Here is a 16127-nt window from a genome sequence, read left to right as displayed (position 1 = left end):
TTGCATTTCAGAAATTGAAGTAATTTTCCATAATTATATATAATCTGTCTGCTTTAAGAAGAAGCATGATTTTGCCAACTTACCCTGGTCAGAAGTTCATTCATTTCTGTCACCAGTGTGTTCAGATTGCCTTCTGCCAACTGAATGAGCCTCTCTGGGGCCCGCTGAGGTGAGAGCAAATGCTGAAAGAGATTTCATTCCATATGATTTTGAGTAAATGGTCTTGCAGCGATCATAGGTTGAACATTTAACAGAACACATTTTTACTTTATATATAAAGAACTTAGCCTTCTCACCTTCAAAAAAGAGAGGAACTATTTCAATTGGGCACTCACACACAAAGCACTGTGCAGAGTAACCTGGCAAATAACACAAACTGCTGCAGTTTATTAAGACATTACTACCTGCCAGGTCTCTTTGTTTTGCGTTGTTTCATTTACTTCTTACAACAGCTCTATGAGATAAAAATGTTACTTCATTTTGTAGATAGAAAACTGTGACTTGAAGAGACCTAAAAGCATATACAAGATCGCATAGCCAGTAAGAAGTAGAGTCAAGGCCCCTACATTAGTCACCAGAGATACAGTTTATAGGTTTATCTCCTCTTTCTCTGAGAACAGGAGCCCTGACAGAGAGGCCTGGCTGGGCGCTAACTAACTGCATGGTGTCAGTGTTGTAGGAGCTGGCCTGGTACTCACAGCTGGTACATTTTCCTCTCCTATGGAACATTATCCATCTCACAACACTAACAGTAGATGGGATCACCCTGTGACAGTGACGAATGAAACAAAAAATGAGACCACTCCATAATCTTGTCTAAATGCAGATAAAATCGTGGTCTCTGCACAGATCACAAAAATACCCTGGATCCCATTTTCTGGCTAATATGAGTGACCACTGCTTCCTCACTAACTGTAGCTCTAACGTCTCTTTTTCTTCCTTCCTTCTAGATAAGATTCATTAGAATACTTAATTACAGAATTATTTCCACTTCCTATGAGCACCCAATCTAATACAAACCTCTGTTTCCTTGAAACTGTTCCCCAATTCCTTAGCATAAACCCCAATACTCTAGGTGATTCTTAATGCCCTGTTACTGAGACACGCCCAAACCCCACATGCTCTGCAGTGTCCTTTGTGGCATCAAGTTAGTGAATCCAGCTTTGTTCTATCACATGTGTGTTCCCGGTCATCCACGCCTGGAACCCAGGGAGCACTGACACAGTTAAAGGAACCAAACAAAGGGTATGTCTAACTTGCTTAATGATTTATAATATTAAAATGGGATTCCAGATATTAAACAATGGAAGAGGAAGACAAACAGAATCAAGAAAGATTGGAATTTAAGGAAAATCAAATCATTATGACCAATACCCAGCCATAAGGAAACAGGTAATTGAACCCTCTGGCTTGGTTGAGGTCCACAGATTGGAATGTCTTTCAGAGGGCCCTTCAGAAATTCATTCATTGCATAAGTTATTACTTTAAAATTGTTTATGTCCCACTGAAGCATTTGCTTCTCTAGCTCAATTTTCTGTCTTTGTGTTCTTTCCATGTATAATAACAGGTCAGCATTTTCTTTATTAGAACTGTTTGCATTCCTGAATGCTAGACCTCTAAACTAAACTCAGATTCCTCTGCCTGGCTTTCAAGATTGTCCTTCATACCTCAATGAAGCCTCCAGTATTATCTTTCACTGGCAGACCTGATTTCTAATCTCTCCAAGACAGGCCTTGCTCATCTACACTTCTGCCTCGGCACACATGGCTCTCGTAGATTCAGTGGCAAGAGTATGAATGGATGGGCTGGGGGTCAAAGAGATCTCACCGATGGTGGACTGGGCCGTTGCCCCTCTGAGCTGTGTGAAGGTGGTGTCATTGTCTCAGGCCCCACAGCTGCACCAACTCTTTCCAAATCTCAGCTCTGTATCTAGCAACCATGTGACCTTTTGTCACACTTGAAACTTCTCTATGACTCAGTGTCCCTGCCCGACAATGTGAGAAAAATGTAGATAGTACATTACTCCTTTCCTACTTCTTGGATTTTTGGCAGTCTATGTGTGATAATTCACATAAGACTTTAGTCAACTGCCTAGCACAGATATACTCATCAATACATCTACCTATTCTTGCTATCATTATGATCAGTTTCTGCTTCTAGTAAATAGGGATAATAATTGATTCATGGGGTTGCGAAGAGTCGGACACGACTGAGCGACTGAACTGAACTGAATACTTACTTTAAAAGCTGTGGTCTGAAGTAAAGAATGTATTTCCTAGAAGAGTGTCTGCCAGTGCCTAATAAATAAATCTTAGACTTTCTCCTCCAGTCTTACCAATAATTCTCTGCCTGTTGAACTTGTTTCTATCTTTCAAGTTCTAACACAAATTACACTTTCATTAATGATGTATTTCCCCTGCTTACTCTGGATCTTATCTATTTCTCCGATCTTGAACACTACTGTATGTCAAATGCCTATAAAGCTCATGGTAATTACATAGTTTTTCTAATTTTCTAATTGTTTAATTATTTTTTAAACCATATAGACCGTAACCTTCCTAAAGGCAGTGACTGCATGCACTAAGGGTTGTGAAACCCTCAGAGAACCAAGTACAATACTGCACACTCCAGACTTTCTCAATAAATATTTTGTGATTGACTGATAGCATATAAGTTGTCACTTTTCATCTTTTTTTTTTTTTTAAATCAGATGGCACAACTTCCATTTCCTTAACATTTTTGCCTTATCCTATTAACTACTGAAAGCTATAACAATGTCTTAGAATGGGGCTTCCCCTGCAACAAAAAATAGTTCTTGTTGAAGTACTTTCAAATGTCTCATTCTCCAGTACAAAATTTTCACCTTGTGTTTTCATTTTGATAGTAAATTTAAATGTTAATGCAAGCATTTCTGGAACCCAGTCTGGGAACCTGAGAGATTCACACAACCACCTGATCTCAGCGCCTATATTTGCATGCCTGTTTGATCACAGGGCAGACTGAGCATATAAATCATGCAAACTTGTCAATTGATGCCAAATGTTATTTCAGCTCCTCTCACAAGGAGTTCTCTAGTTCAAATTGTGGAAAGGTAGAATTGAGTTACCACATGTCACATGCTGATGAAAGAACCTGTGTGGAAGTAGTCAGTATCATACTCTTGTTGTAAGTAGCAGTTTGCATTCAGCAAAAATCATGTTACCTTATATTAATGTTTTTAATTTGAATTTTATTGGTTTTTAAGACTTTTGAAAGAATTAATTTGTTTTGATTTTTTAGAGCTATTAAGTGTAAGGAGTTCATATCTGATTTTATGTTTGCACATATTTAACGAACATAATAAAATTGATTTAGGCCAAACACTGGGGGTACATGAGCCTCTTTTCCCTTAAGAGCAATCAGTAAATTGTAGTTCTCAAGTTTGTAAAACACTGGTTTAGAAAGCCTCTGGATTTCCCTAACAGAGGCCTGCCTTAATCTGGGACAATGGGAAGTGCATTTACCAATTAGGGCAATTCCCCCTGGGGAAGCTTCTGTCATCTTTTATCCCAATTTTTGCTGTTACTGCTCCAACCTACCTTGAGTTCCTGAGTCATATTTTCAAGACCATACAGAATTTTATATGGAGCAGGCAGTGGGCCAGTGAGGTTGATGCTCGTGGCCATCTGCTCCAGGCGAGCCAAGTCACCGAGAAGAAGGCCGGTGCATTCATCTCCACAAACTGTGAAAGGGAAATGGCAAAGAATATTGACTTCTGCTAAGCATCCCAGACAGATGTGCAAAGATTTTCGCTATGAAATATTTTATGGGCTAAGTATCCTTCTGAGAAAGATGATGTTTCTCATCTCAAATAATTAACACTTTTAAAAGATGAAAACAAAAAAAGAGCAGACATGCGTGTCACCCAGAACCTGAGATATGGATGATGATATGAACTGAGGGACCAGAGAAGAGGAGACGATGGATTTTGAGAAGAAATGAGTGCCTTGCCTAAGTATTAAAGAAGATGTAAGACCTGGAATACAGCATTTATAAATATCCCAGAAATGCCGCCTGATCAGTGTACAGAAAATCCATAACTGGGAATAAGATATGCTTTGGAATCTCAAATGATACATTGGTCCCTTGGATAGAGCTGCGGAGAATCTGTAGCAATTGCGTCTCCACATGCTTCATGTATTAAATATGCAAAAACTGTATGACTCTTTAGCTTAACTTCTATTGATAAGGAGTATTTTTACAAGTCAAAAGAACTCTTCTAATACAATTTGTGCTTTTTTCCCTCCTGATGAAATCTATTTATTTACTTATTTACTTACTTAGGTATTTGCCAACTGTTCCTCTTTAGTCACACAGTGTATTATCACTCATGATTAGATGCAGGCCCGCAGATTTCTACTTTGATGACAAACCTAACCCTCTCTTGTGGATAAATAACTGCCGAAAGTCAGGAAAACTTTACTCTTGAAGTAGCAAAGAGTGCTAGTGTTCTACCTATATATTTTTTCAATGATTAGAAAGAGGGACTATTCAAAGTTGGTAGGGGTGGAAGGGGTCTGGATGATAGTAGAGAGAAAAAAAAGGTTTCTTCACCACTATCACACTAACTCATAAATAGTACAATTTCTAAAATTAAAATATGTTGATTCTTTTGGAGCCTTTATAAAATATACCTATTCAGTTTGGATTTTTAGCTCAAATTTTTTTTTTCACTCTTTGCCCATCGGAGAAATGAGGTATAGCTTCTCCAAGCCAAGAAGCATGTGCTACCATATTTATGATATGCATCCATGTATTGAGAGAGTCAGTTCTTAGGTAGGTTGATAAGAAGTCCACGGTCCCTGAGGAGAAAGGGGTCTGGAGATCTTGAAGAGGAGAAAATGACAAGTGTTTTTTTCTTTAAGCCCAGTGCTGATGATTATACAACAAAACAACTCATCTTGCTCAAGGATATGTTCTTCCTTAAACTTTGTATCAGCGATTATGTAACAACAAGGTAGCCTACTTGAGGACATGTTTTTCCTTCTTGAGAACCTTTTGACTAATCCTGTCATCTTAAAATGTAAATTGTGGGAATGGGTTTGGGAAGATCTTTCTATTGTTAGTTCTATTCCTGTCATCTTAAAATGTATATTGTTGGAATGGGTCTGGTAAGACCCTTATATATGAACCGTGAACTTCCAGATATTCAAGCAGGTTTTAGAAAAGGCAGAGGCACCAGAGATCAAATTGCCAACATCCGCTGGATCATGGAGAAAGCAAGAGAGTTCCAGAAAAACATCTATTTCTGCTTCATTGACTATGCCAAAGCCTTTGACGGTGTGGATCACAATAACCTGTGGAACATTCTGAAAGAGATGGGAATACCAGACCACCTGACCTGCCTCTTGAGAAACCTGTATGCAGGTCAGGAAGCAACAGTTAGAACTGGACATGGAACAACAGACTGGTTCCAAATAGGAAAAGGAGTACGTCAATGTTGTATATTGTCATCCTGCTTATTTAACTTATATGTAGAGTACATTATGAGGAACGCTGGGCTAGAAAAAGCACAAGCTGGAATCAAGATTGCCAGGAGAAATATCAATAACCTCAGATATATGCAGATGACACTACCCTTATGGCAGAAAGTGAAGAGGAACTCAAAAGCTTCTTGATGAAAGTGAAAGAGGAGAGTGAAAAGGTTGGCTTGAAGCTTAACATTCAGAAAACAAAGATCATGGCATCTGGTCCCATCACTTCATGGGAAATAGATGGGGAAATAGTGGAAACAGTGTCAGACTTTATTGTTTTGGGCTCAAAATCACTGTGGATGCTGATTGTAGCCATGAAATTAAAAGACGCTTACTCCTTGGAAGGAAAGTTATGACCAACCTAGATAGTATATTAAAAAGCAGAGACATTACTTGCCAACAAAGGTTTATCTAGTCAAGGCTATGGTTTTTCCAGTGGTCATGTATGGATGTGAGAGTTGGACTGTGAAGAAAGCTGATCACCGAAGAATTGATGCTTTTGAACTGTGGTGCTGGAGAAGACTCTTGAGAGTCCCTTGGACTGCAAGGAGATCCAACCAGTCCATTCTAAAGGAGATCAATCCTGGGTGTTCATTGGAAGGACTGAAAGCTGAAACTCCACTACTTTGGCCACCTCATACGAAGCGTTGACTCACTGGAAAATAGTCTGATGCTGGGAGGGATTGGGGGTGGGAGGAGAAGGGGACGACAGAGAATGAGATGGCTGGATGGCATCACCGACTCAATGGACATGAGTTTGAGTGAAATCCAGGAATTGGTGATGGACATGGAGGCCTGGCATTCTGTGATTCATGGGGTCGCAAAGAGTCGGACACGACTGAGCGACTGAACTGAACTGAACTGAAGACCCTTATAATCCTGAGACATTCTTTTGATTTACTGTAATAACCAACTGAAAGTGTATAGCTCTCTTGCTAAGACTACCAAGTGGAGCATTCTCCATACCCCTTCTGATGTCTATGTCAGAAGCTTTCTCTATCCCTTTTTATACTTTAATAAAACTCTGTCTACACAAAAGATCTTGAGTGTTCAAGCCTGGTCCCTGATCCTGAAGCTAAATCTTCTTTGGAGATCATGAATCTGACATTGTTCACCATAAGCGTACAGCTTATAGATGCAATTTCTAGCTTACGTTCTGCATATGGAGGTATCAAAACTACACAAAAAAAAAAGAGGAAAATACATACCAAAAAATATACTGAGATCTGGAGCAGCTTTGCCTCATGCCCCAAACTGGCAAGGATTCAATTAGTTCTCTAATCTAAACTCCCTTGAGCTGCCCAATGGAGAGAAAACCATTAACTGATGCTTGTAAACAAAGAAGTAGTACAGAGAGTGATTTTTTGATAGGATGGCAGTTAGACATGAGTTACAATATCCCTTCACAGGGACTAAACTGCCCCAGCAGGGCTATAATGTATCAGCTCCTTGCAGGTGACACCGGTAAGTGTGGAGCATCACCTGCAGGGGTGCTCTAAGCTCCTGGTGCCTTGTAAGCTGAGTGAACAAAGAGGCTTTGGAAGCAAGGCATGAGGTCTGACAAACTAGACCTGGATCTCTTTCTCTTCTATCCAAAATGAGAGACGATTTGCTTTAAATGGAAACTAAGTAAAAGGAAGAGAAGGCTGTGGCCTCAAACCCTCAGCTCAATGTTAAGTGCTTGAGAAGTTTCAACAGACTTGTCAACATGAAACAATCATGGAACACACAACCCAGAACACAATTAGGTACACACAAATTGACTCTGTCTAAACACCAAGACGGAGAAGGCAATGGCAAGCCACTCCAGTACTCTTGCCTAGAAAATCCCACGGACAGAGGAGCCTGGAAGGCTGAGTCAGACACGACTGAGCGACTTCACTTTCACTTTTCACTTTCATGCATTGGAGAAGGAAATGGCAACCCACTCCAGTGTTCTTGCCTGGAGAATCCCAGGGACGGGGTAGCGTGGTGGGCTGCCGTCTATGGGGTCGCACAGAGTCGGACACAACTGAAGCGACTTAGCAGCAGCAGCAGCAGCAAACACCAAGAGCCAGTTTAGTCCTCAAACTTGAATGGGTTTCAGAGTCATCTGAAGGCCTTTCTTAAATCACGAAGGCTGGGCCATACCCCTAGCATTTCTGATTTGAGAGGTGATTGAATGGTCTGGTTTCTGATTCTCTGACTAAGCATGTGCTTTTCTAAAAAGCTTCCAGGTAAATATTAATTCTTTGGTCCTGGGCACCACACTTTGGATAACTACTATATCAGCAGCAGTCACATCACCTGGGAGCTTATTAGGATCTCGGGCCCCATCCCAGATCCAGTGAAGCAGAATCTGCATTCTGGCAAAATTCCCATGTGATCTCTGCATGTTAATGTTTGAGATGCGCTGCTGTGGGTCAGCGGCTCTCCATCTTGTTGCATATTTGAATCGTGGCCATTCACAAAAATACAGATGTCTAGTGTTTCCCCTCGGAGAAGGCAATGGCCAGCCACTGCAGTACTCTTGCCTAGAAAATCCCATGGATGGAGGAGCCTTGTAGGCTGCATTCCGTGGGGTCACTAAGGGTCAGATATGACTGAGTGACTTCACTTTCACTTTTCACTTTCACACATTGAGAAGGAAATGGCAACCCACTCCGGTGTTCTTGCCTGGAGAATCCCAGGGACGGGGAAGCCTGGTGGGTTTCCATCTATGGGGTCACACAGAGTCAGACACGACTGAAGTGACTTAGCAGCAGCAGCAGTGTTTCCCCTAGCTACCTCCAGAGACTCTGATTTGATGGGTTTGTGGTAAGGCCCAGGCATCAGTACACTGAAAAGATACCAGATGATTCTATCATATAGCAGAGTTTAGAACCACTGGGCCAGATGACAAACTTTACAGATTCTCTATCCTGAAGGGAGATAGGGTTTGGAAGAGAGAGGTCATTTTACTTGCTGCCTCCTCTGCCGAGACCACTTCTTTCTTCATCTTCACCTATGTGACTCCTGAAGAATCAGGGCCAGGCTCAAGTGTTACTTCCTTGGAGGATTTGGCTCTGATGACTCTGAAATTACTGTCTTCACACATCACTATTGTATTCCCTTTGTCCTGTTATCTTAACACTCATGCATGTATAAGCTATCTTTTCATTTTAGGCATTTTAATATTGTTTCTCTATCACCAGAGAAGGGACCTTAATCAGCTTTGGTCACAGTGCCTAAGAAAGTGTCTTGCACATAGTAAGCAATCAACAAATATTTGTGAAAGGAGAGCAAAAAATATTTTGGAGAAGATCACTGAGTTATCACCATTTTAAAAGATCCATTCAACCTCTAGTGAACATGTATTTTGGGCAGATGTTCTCAGGATAGAAGCAAGCAGTGTGCTCTTTTTCACTTCAAGATCTTGAAAGATACTTGATAATATGACATTTCACTACGCTTTTTAGGGTAGGGTGTTCTTCAGAATACATTGCTAGTTCTTTCTCTAACTTATTTAGAATTTATAACCTACCCATTTCTAACAGGAATTGAGTCAGCTCATTGATAATGGTATGGCTTGAGGCTCCTTGCTGATGGTTCCAGAAACTTCCAGGGAAAAGTTTTCTCAGTAATTTCAGTTTTTACTTCATACAAGCATAAATCAGGGGCTGGAGTGCAGAACTAGATCTGATTTACTGTAAAACACTGCAGAGTAAATTGGTGAGCTAGAATGCCAAGAGGCATGATGAATACGGATTTTTATCTCATTTATTCTACCCCCTGTCCATCTGTTTTGGCTCCTCATCTTCAGTTGTTGAAATGAAAATGTATTTAATTGCTCTTTCAAGGGCTCATAATTCCATTTTATGTCTCTGTGTCCAAAGGTCTGTTATTATACTATGTCTTATGGTCTCTGTATTTGCTTTTGGGGGAACAAAGTACAAGCACATTTCCATAAGTGAAGGCTAAGTTTTATAGTATGCTCCAAGTAATATACTAACACATATCCAAATGGGTCAGAAAGACTTATGAATATGACAGCTATGGGGTTTTTTCAAAGCTTCTGTACAAGTCTAGTTCATGCAGTTATAAGATAAACACATGGGGAAATGTGCCCTTTACATAATGGTTTGCTAATTTTATCCCGACACAAAAATATTTAACTTACACCACAAGCTACTTTCATTTGTCCTCAAAAAGTCTGAAACGTCTGGCAACAAACACTGGAAATGGGATGCAAATTAAAACCACATTTAATTCAGTATGATAGAGAAGATCTGAAGTGTGTATAGAGACAAGGAATATTCACATTACATAAACATTGTTCTTTGATAAGGGTGCAGTAACTACTCATAACACCTATCATATAATCAAGATCCCTAAGGAACCTCTCCAAACCATTCTCCTATTCAGCAATAGAGATAAGGTTATAAAATGAGATTCTGCCTGAAATGCATGGGAGCAAAAGCAAATATTTTAAGACTATGATTATATTTTACACGACTAAATGTTTCTGAGGCTTTGCCTATGAAAGTGTCAGGATAAATTTGTGTCTAATATTAACAAATGCAGTACTAAATTCAGATTGTTATAGCTGGGCACATGTAAGGGGCAAATCATGCAGCTGAAATTACAGATCGTTCCGTTAGCAATTAGTACAAAATACTGCATTTCTACTAGAGTCCCTCATGCATAATAAGCACCGGCTTACTGTCACAAAAAATTCACCCACTACATCCAAAGCAAATAATCTGAAGCTGAAATGAGAGCACTGCATATTTTTAAAAAGGCCAAACCTATTAACCAATTTTAGGTAAAGATACACAAACTGTCCACTCTAAGCAAATAGGGATAAAATGAGTAAATACACATTTCTAACAAAAGGAAAAAGCTGTGTGTTAATGTGTGTTTTAATTTAATTTTTCTATATAAAGGCCATTGATTGTCTCTTGTATATGGATTAAAAATTCTTTTTAATTTATTTATTTGGCTGTGCTGGGTCTTAGTTGCAGCACTTGGGATCTTTCAGTTGCAGCACATAGCTTTGTGCATGTGGGAGCTAGTTCCTTGACCAGGGACTGAACTCGGGACCCCTGACTTGGGAGCATGGAGTCTTAGACATTGGACCACCAGGAAAGTTTCTGGGTATGGATTTTATGTTTCTCTCTTTCCTCTTCAAGAACAAAGTTTTAGATTAGCATTTATTTAAGACTTATTAAATGAATTCATTATTCTATACTATTTATAGATAAATATCTTCTAAAATAAAAATGTGGCTTTAAATCCATTAAAAAGGCTTTTTCTTTTGCCTGTTAGTTCTTTGAATAGAGGGAAAGATTTTCTGTAGATTTTGGATGAGGCCAATAATTTATTCATGTGACAAGTTGTGAGGTATATTAATATTAAATAAAATTACATACATAAATATATATATAAAATAAGTTCAATATGGTTCTTGGGCTTCCCTGATAGTTCAGTTGGCAAAGAATCTGCCTGCAATGCAGGAGACCCCAGTTCAATTCCTGGGTCGGTAAGATCCGCTGGAGAAGGGATAGGCTGCCCACTCCAGTATTCTTGGGCTTCCCTTGTGGCTCAGCTGGTGAAGAATATACCTGCAATGCAGAAGACCTGGCTGGGTTCGATCCCTGGGTTGGGAAGATCCCCTGGAGAAGGGAACAGCTACCCACTCCAGTATTCTGGCTTGACGAATTCCATGGTCTGTATAGTTCATGGGGTCGCAAAGAGTCAGACATGACTGAGTGACTTTCACTTTTAGTATGGTTCAAGTATGGTACAGCTCTTCAAAAAACAAAGGGAAGCTTTGAAACTACTACTCGTAATAATGGGACAATAGCTTTTATCTACACAACATCCATTATATGGCAGACAATATGTTGTGTCTTGACTTCATTATCTCATCCAATGTTCACAGAAATTCTATGAGGTACTTTTAATGCCCTAATTTCAAAGATGAGAAAAATAGCTACAGTCACAGTGTTTAGAAATCCATAAATAATGTATTTGAAGGACTTAAAGAGAAAATATAAGGTGATTATAAAAGGGGTTTTCTGTGACTTGAAGAGCCTAGAATTAATTATTTGAAAACTCAGAATTCAGCATATCTCATCAGAAATGGAGAAGCTACACAAAACATCATGCTTTTGAAAAAAATGGTAAAATGATAACCATGATAATAAGAATGGCTAGAATTTACTGAAATCTATTATGCTTAGACTTGTCACCTAATGCACAAGGATTTTATGGATAGTGAAATGAGACTTAGAAAAGTTAACAAATCAATTGTCACACAACTTTCATGTGGCCAGCCAGAATTCAAAGCTTCTATAAACACTTCATAATAGCATGCTTCCTTGCATTAGGAGATGGTCTTTTTCAGGGACACCATAAAATAGCAGAAGATGACTAGACTATCTCATTTATAAGACTTCTAACTTTAAGATAATGTGATCAATTTTTCTTCAAGGTTAATAAACTTCCTGGATCTTGCAGAGTGAAAATTGTAATCATTTACTCACAAAGTCTGACTGAAAATTAAATAGTGATCCACCTCTTCTGTATGACAGTTCAACAATACAACTCCTTAATCTATTAATGGAATGGCTTTTTCAACGTGATACACAAACTGCTGAGACTTGACAGCCAGTAAGAAAATCATCTGGAATCAATGATAGTTGCTGTTCTACATTTTTGGCCTGAACGTAGGTCAAGGACACTGGCAACAAGAAACTCAAAACATGTTTCTCAAACAAAATAGGTGTTAGAAAGGTGAAAGGAGGGTGAACAGAAATTACTTTTATAGCTACTCTGATGCCTAGATTTGAAAAACATGCCCTGGTTTAGAATTACAGAAAACTATAGTAGACATGTAGGTGTGTGATCAGTCATGTTCCACTCTTTGCAACCCCATGGACTGTAGCCCACCAGGCTCCGCTGTCCATGGAATTTCCCAGACAAAAATAATAGAGTGGGTTGCCATTTCCTACTCTAGGGGACCTTCCCAATCCAGGGATCAAACCCATGTCTCTTGTGTTTCCTGCATTGGCAGCCAGATTCTTTGCCACTGTGCCATATTGGCCTTTGAATAGGACTTAGGACTTGGGGATTAAATAGAGACAGATAGAGGATGGCATGTAAAAGGCTAGGATGGAGGGTGATCAAAAGTCTAACAAACAAAAACCTCATTCATTCAATAGCAAATGAAGGTCAACTGATGGTTTTTCATCATCTTTCATTATAGAAAGTCTCATTTTCTTTACAGTGATCAACCACTTTCACTATTTTGTTCCTGTTCTCATATATAGGGAACACATATACTAACTTGTATTAGTAATCATCTTTGAGTATAAGAGTACTGCAGTGCTCTAGTGATAATATATAAAGGCCTCTGCATTATTCTGATAGATTCTTGCTAACAACTGGTTATTAAAAGTAATAGTCTAAATAAAATAACTAACACAAAGATCTACTGTATAGCACAGGGAATTATACTCAACAATAACCTGTAAGGGAAAATAATGAAAAAGATTCATATTTTATATGTAATTTATATATATATATATATAAACTGAATCACGGGCTTCCATGGTGGCTCAGTAGTAAAGAATCTGCCTGAAAAGCAGGAGATGCAGGTTTAATCCCTGGGTTGGGAAGATCCCCTGGAGAAAGAAATGGCAACCCACTCTAGTATTCTTGCCTGGGAAATCCCATGGACAGAGAGGCCTGGTGGACTATAGTCCATGGGGGTCTCAAAAGATCTGGACATGACTTAGTGTCTAAACAACGACAATAAACTGAAGCACTGTGCTGTACACCTGAAACTAACTTGACATTGTAAATCAACAACACTTCAATAAAATAAAAAAAGACAACAATCTATATAAAGACATTACTTTGCCAACCAAGGCCTGTCTAGTCAAGGCTATGGTTTTTCCATATGTACGGATGTGAGAGTTGGACTGTGAAGAAAGCTGATCGCCAAAGAATTGATACTTTTGAACTGTGGTGTTGGAGAAGACTCTTGAGAGTCCCTTGGACTGCACGGAGATCAAACCAGTCAGTCCTAAAGGAAATCAACCCTGAATACTCTTTGGAAGTACTGATGCTGAAGTTCCAATACTTTGGATACCTGATGCAAAGGGCCGATTCATTGGAAAAGACCCTGATGTCGGTCAAGATTGAAGGCAGGAGGAGAGGGGGATGACAGAGGACCAGATGGTTGGATGGCATCACTGACTCAACAGATATGAGCTGAGAAGTTCTGAGAGTTGGTGAAGGACAGGGAAGCCTGGTGTGCTGCTGTCCATGGGGTTGCAAAGAGTCTGACACAACTGAATGACTGAACAACAGCAAGACTAAAGTAGGAAAAACTTCAAAACTTGGGTTTTACCAAGTGTCTGGAAAGGGCGTAGTTTACAGAGTTAGTGTGTTATAATACTTAGCTAGGCTTACCTTATGAGGTAAAAACATAGTTCATGATTGCTTTTGCAATGTTAGCAAGCAAAGCATCATCTTAAATTTTATATATAAGATAATTTGTGACTATAAATAAGTGCTGATATATTCCTAATATTTCATACATATTGAATACAAATAGAAAGCATCAATTTGATATTTATAAAATATTTCAGGCACTCTTTATGGAATGACATCTTGCTAACAGCTGCTGCTGCTGCTGCGTCACTTCAGTCGTGTCCGACTCTGTGTGACCCCATAGACAGAAGCCCACTAGGCTCCCCCATCCCTGGGATTCTCCAGGCAAGAACACTGGAGTGGGTTGCCATTTCCTTCTCCAATGTGTGAAAGTGAAAAGTGAAAGTGAAGTCGCTCAGTCGTGTCTGACCCTTAGCGACCCCACGGACTGCAGCCTACCAGGCTCCTCCATCCATGGGATTTTCTAGGCAATAGTACTGGAGTGGCTTGCCATTGCCTTCTCCGTGCTAACAGCTACTAATTTTAATTTCTATTCTTTAGGAAAGTAATATATTTTACTACACCACTCATAATCTATTTTGAACATCACATGAGTTGTTTAGTGTTAACTACTAGTCTAGACTCTTGTGACCCCATGGGCTGTAGTCGACCAGGCTCCTCTGTCCATTGAATTCCCCAGGCAAGAATACTGGAGTGGGTTGCCACTCCCTTCTCCAAGGGATCTTCCCATCCCAGGGATCGAACCTGGGTCTCCTGCATTGCAGATTCTTTACCACCTGAGCCACCAGGGGAGCCCCAAATAGGACATAAACAGATCCAAATTTTGTGTTTCCCAATATAAAACTTTACTCTTAAATAAACAATGGTTTTCTTGCTCAGACTCAAGGCAGGTGGTTGGTTTCATTTTATAAAATGACATGTAAATTATGCATGAGGCTGAAAGAAGAGGTTGGATTTGTATTAACCTAACTCACTAAGGGGAGAAGGCAATAGCACCCTACTCCAGTACTCTTGCCTGGAAAATCCCATGGATGGAGGAGCCTCGTAGGCTGCAGTCCATGGGGTCGCTGGAGTCAGACACGACTGAGTGACTTCACTTTCACTTTTCACTTTCATGCATTGGAGAAGGAGATGGGAACCCACTCCAGTGTTCTTGCCTGGAGAATCCCAGGGATGGGGGAGCCTGCTGGGCTGCCATCTATGGGGTCGCACAGAGTCGGACACGACTGAAGTGACGCAGCAGCAGCAGCAACTCACTAAGGAGAGGCTCTCATTTGGGAAGTCCAATAAGATCTATTCAGAACTCATCAGCCTTTAAAAGGAAGAACACATTGCAGAGCTGTCTCCAATTAGTCTCATTAGGGAAAAAAAAACACAAAGGCCTTGAAGAAATCTAGTGCCAGTTAATGTGTCTTTTCACCTGCATTTAGGGACTGCAAGGACTTGGCAATCTCTGATTAATAAGAATCTACCATAACTACCACATTGTTTTAAATCTTAGAGAGTCTCAATGGTTAGCAGAGGAAAAAAAATGTATTTACCTATTGACTTTACATATATTAAATTTTTTTCATTTTATTTTTTTAGCCCATCTTATCTTTATTCTTTCTTGAGGGAATATGTGCTTTAAGCCCAGAAGAAGTAAATGAATAATGAACTGAATTAACTAATGTTGACTGTATTGGGAAAACCACGTTTGCTCTTTGTGTCTCAGATTAACAGTCAGCGGAGAGGTCAAGAAATTAATATTTGCAAGACAGCTGCTGCTGCTGCTAAGTTGCTTCAGTTGTGTCTGACTCTGTGCAACCCCATGGACTGCAGCCTACCAGGCTCCTCCGTCCATGGGATTTTCCAGGCAAGAGTACTGGAATGGGGTGCCATTGCCTTCTCCTTGCAAGACAGACCTATGTTCAAACCACAACTCTGTTGAAAAGTCAGGGTGAACCTTGGAAAGGTGACTTAAATCATCTAAATTCAGGTTTTTAAAAATCACACACTGGACATAACAACATGTGGGGATGTTGCAAGAATTAAGTGCTTACCATCACTTCTGATAAATGGTAGTCTCTCAATATGGGTGAACTGCTAAAGAATTGAACCATGTGGGGTGAAAGGAGCTTTAGGGGATGCCTGAGATTGAAGACAGACACAATGGTTAGGTATGCTTGAGTATTAGTTGGCTTGGTGGGGTTG

General features: G+C 39.8%; 1 protein-coding gene across 1 annotated transcript in view; it reads right to left on the bottom strand.

Moving 5' to 3' along the window:
• Nucleotides 1-16127, bottom strand: part of LAMA2 (laminin subunit alpha 2) — a 710698-nt gene that overhangs the window by 173292 nt on the left and 521279 nt on the right. Inside the window, exons 34-35 of the mRNA XM_088840739.1 lie at nucleotides 3579-3721; nucleotides 84-182 (exon numbers count right to left, since the gene is read on the bottom strand). Coding sequence (XP_088696865.1) covers nucleotides 84-182; nucleotides 3579-3721 — 242 coding nt within the window. The remainder of the gene's footprint in view (nucleotides 1-83; nucleotides 183-3578; nucleotides 3722-16127) is intronic.

Source organism: Moschus berezovskii, chromosome 10, assembly GCF_049115385.1.
Source record: "Moschus berezovskii isolate FMDL1 chromosome 10, NW_MosBer_1.0, whole genome shotgun sequence".
NCBI lineage: Eukaryota > Metazoa > Chordata > Mammalia > Artiodactyla > Moschidae > Moschus > Moschus berezovskii.
The sequence above is the reverse complement of the archived record's forward strand: the minus strand, read 5'-3'. Positions and strand labels throughout refer to the sequence as shown.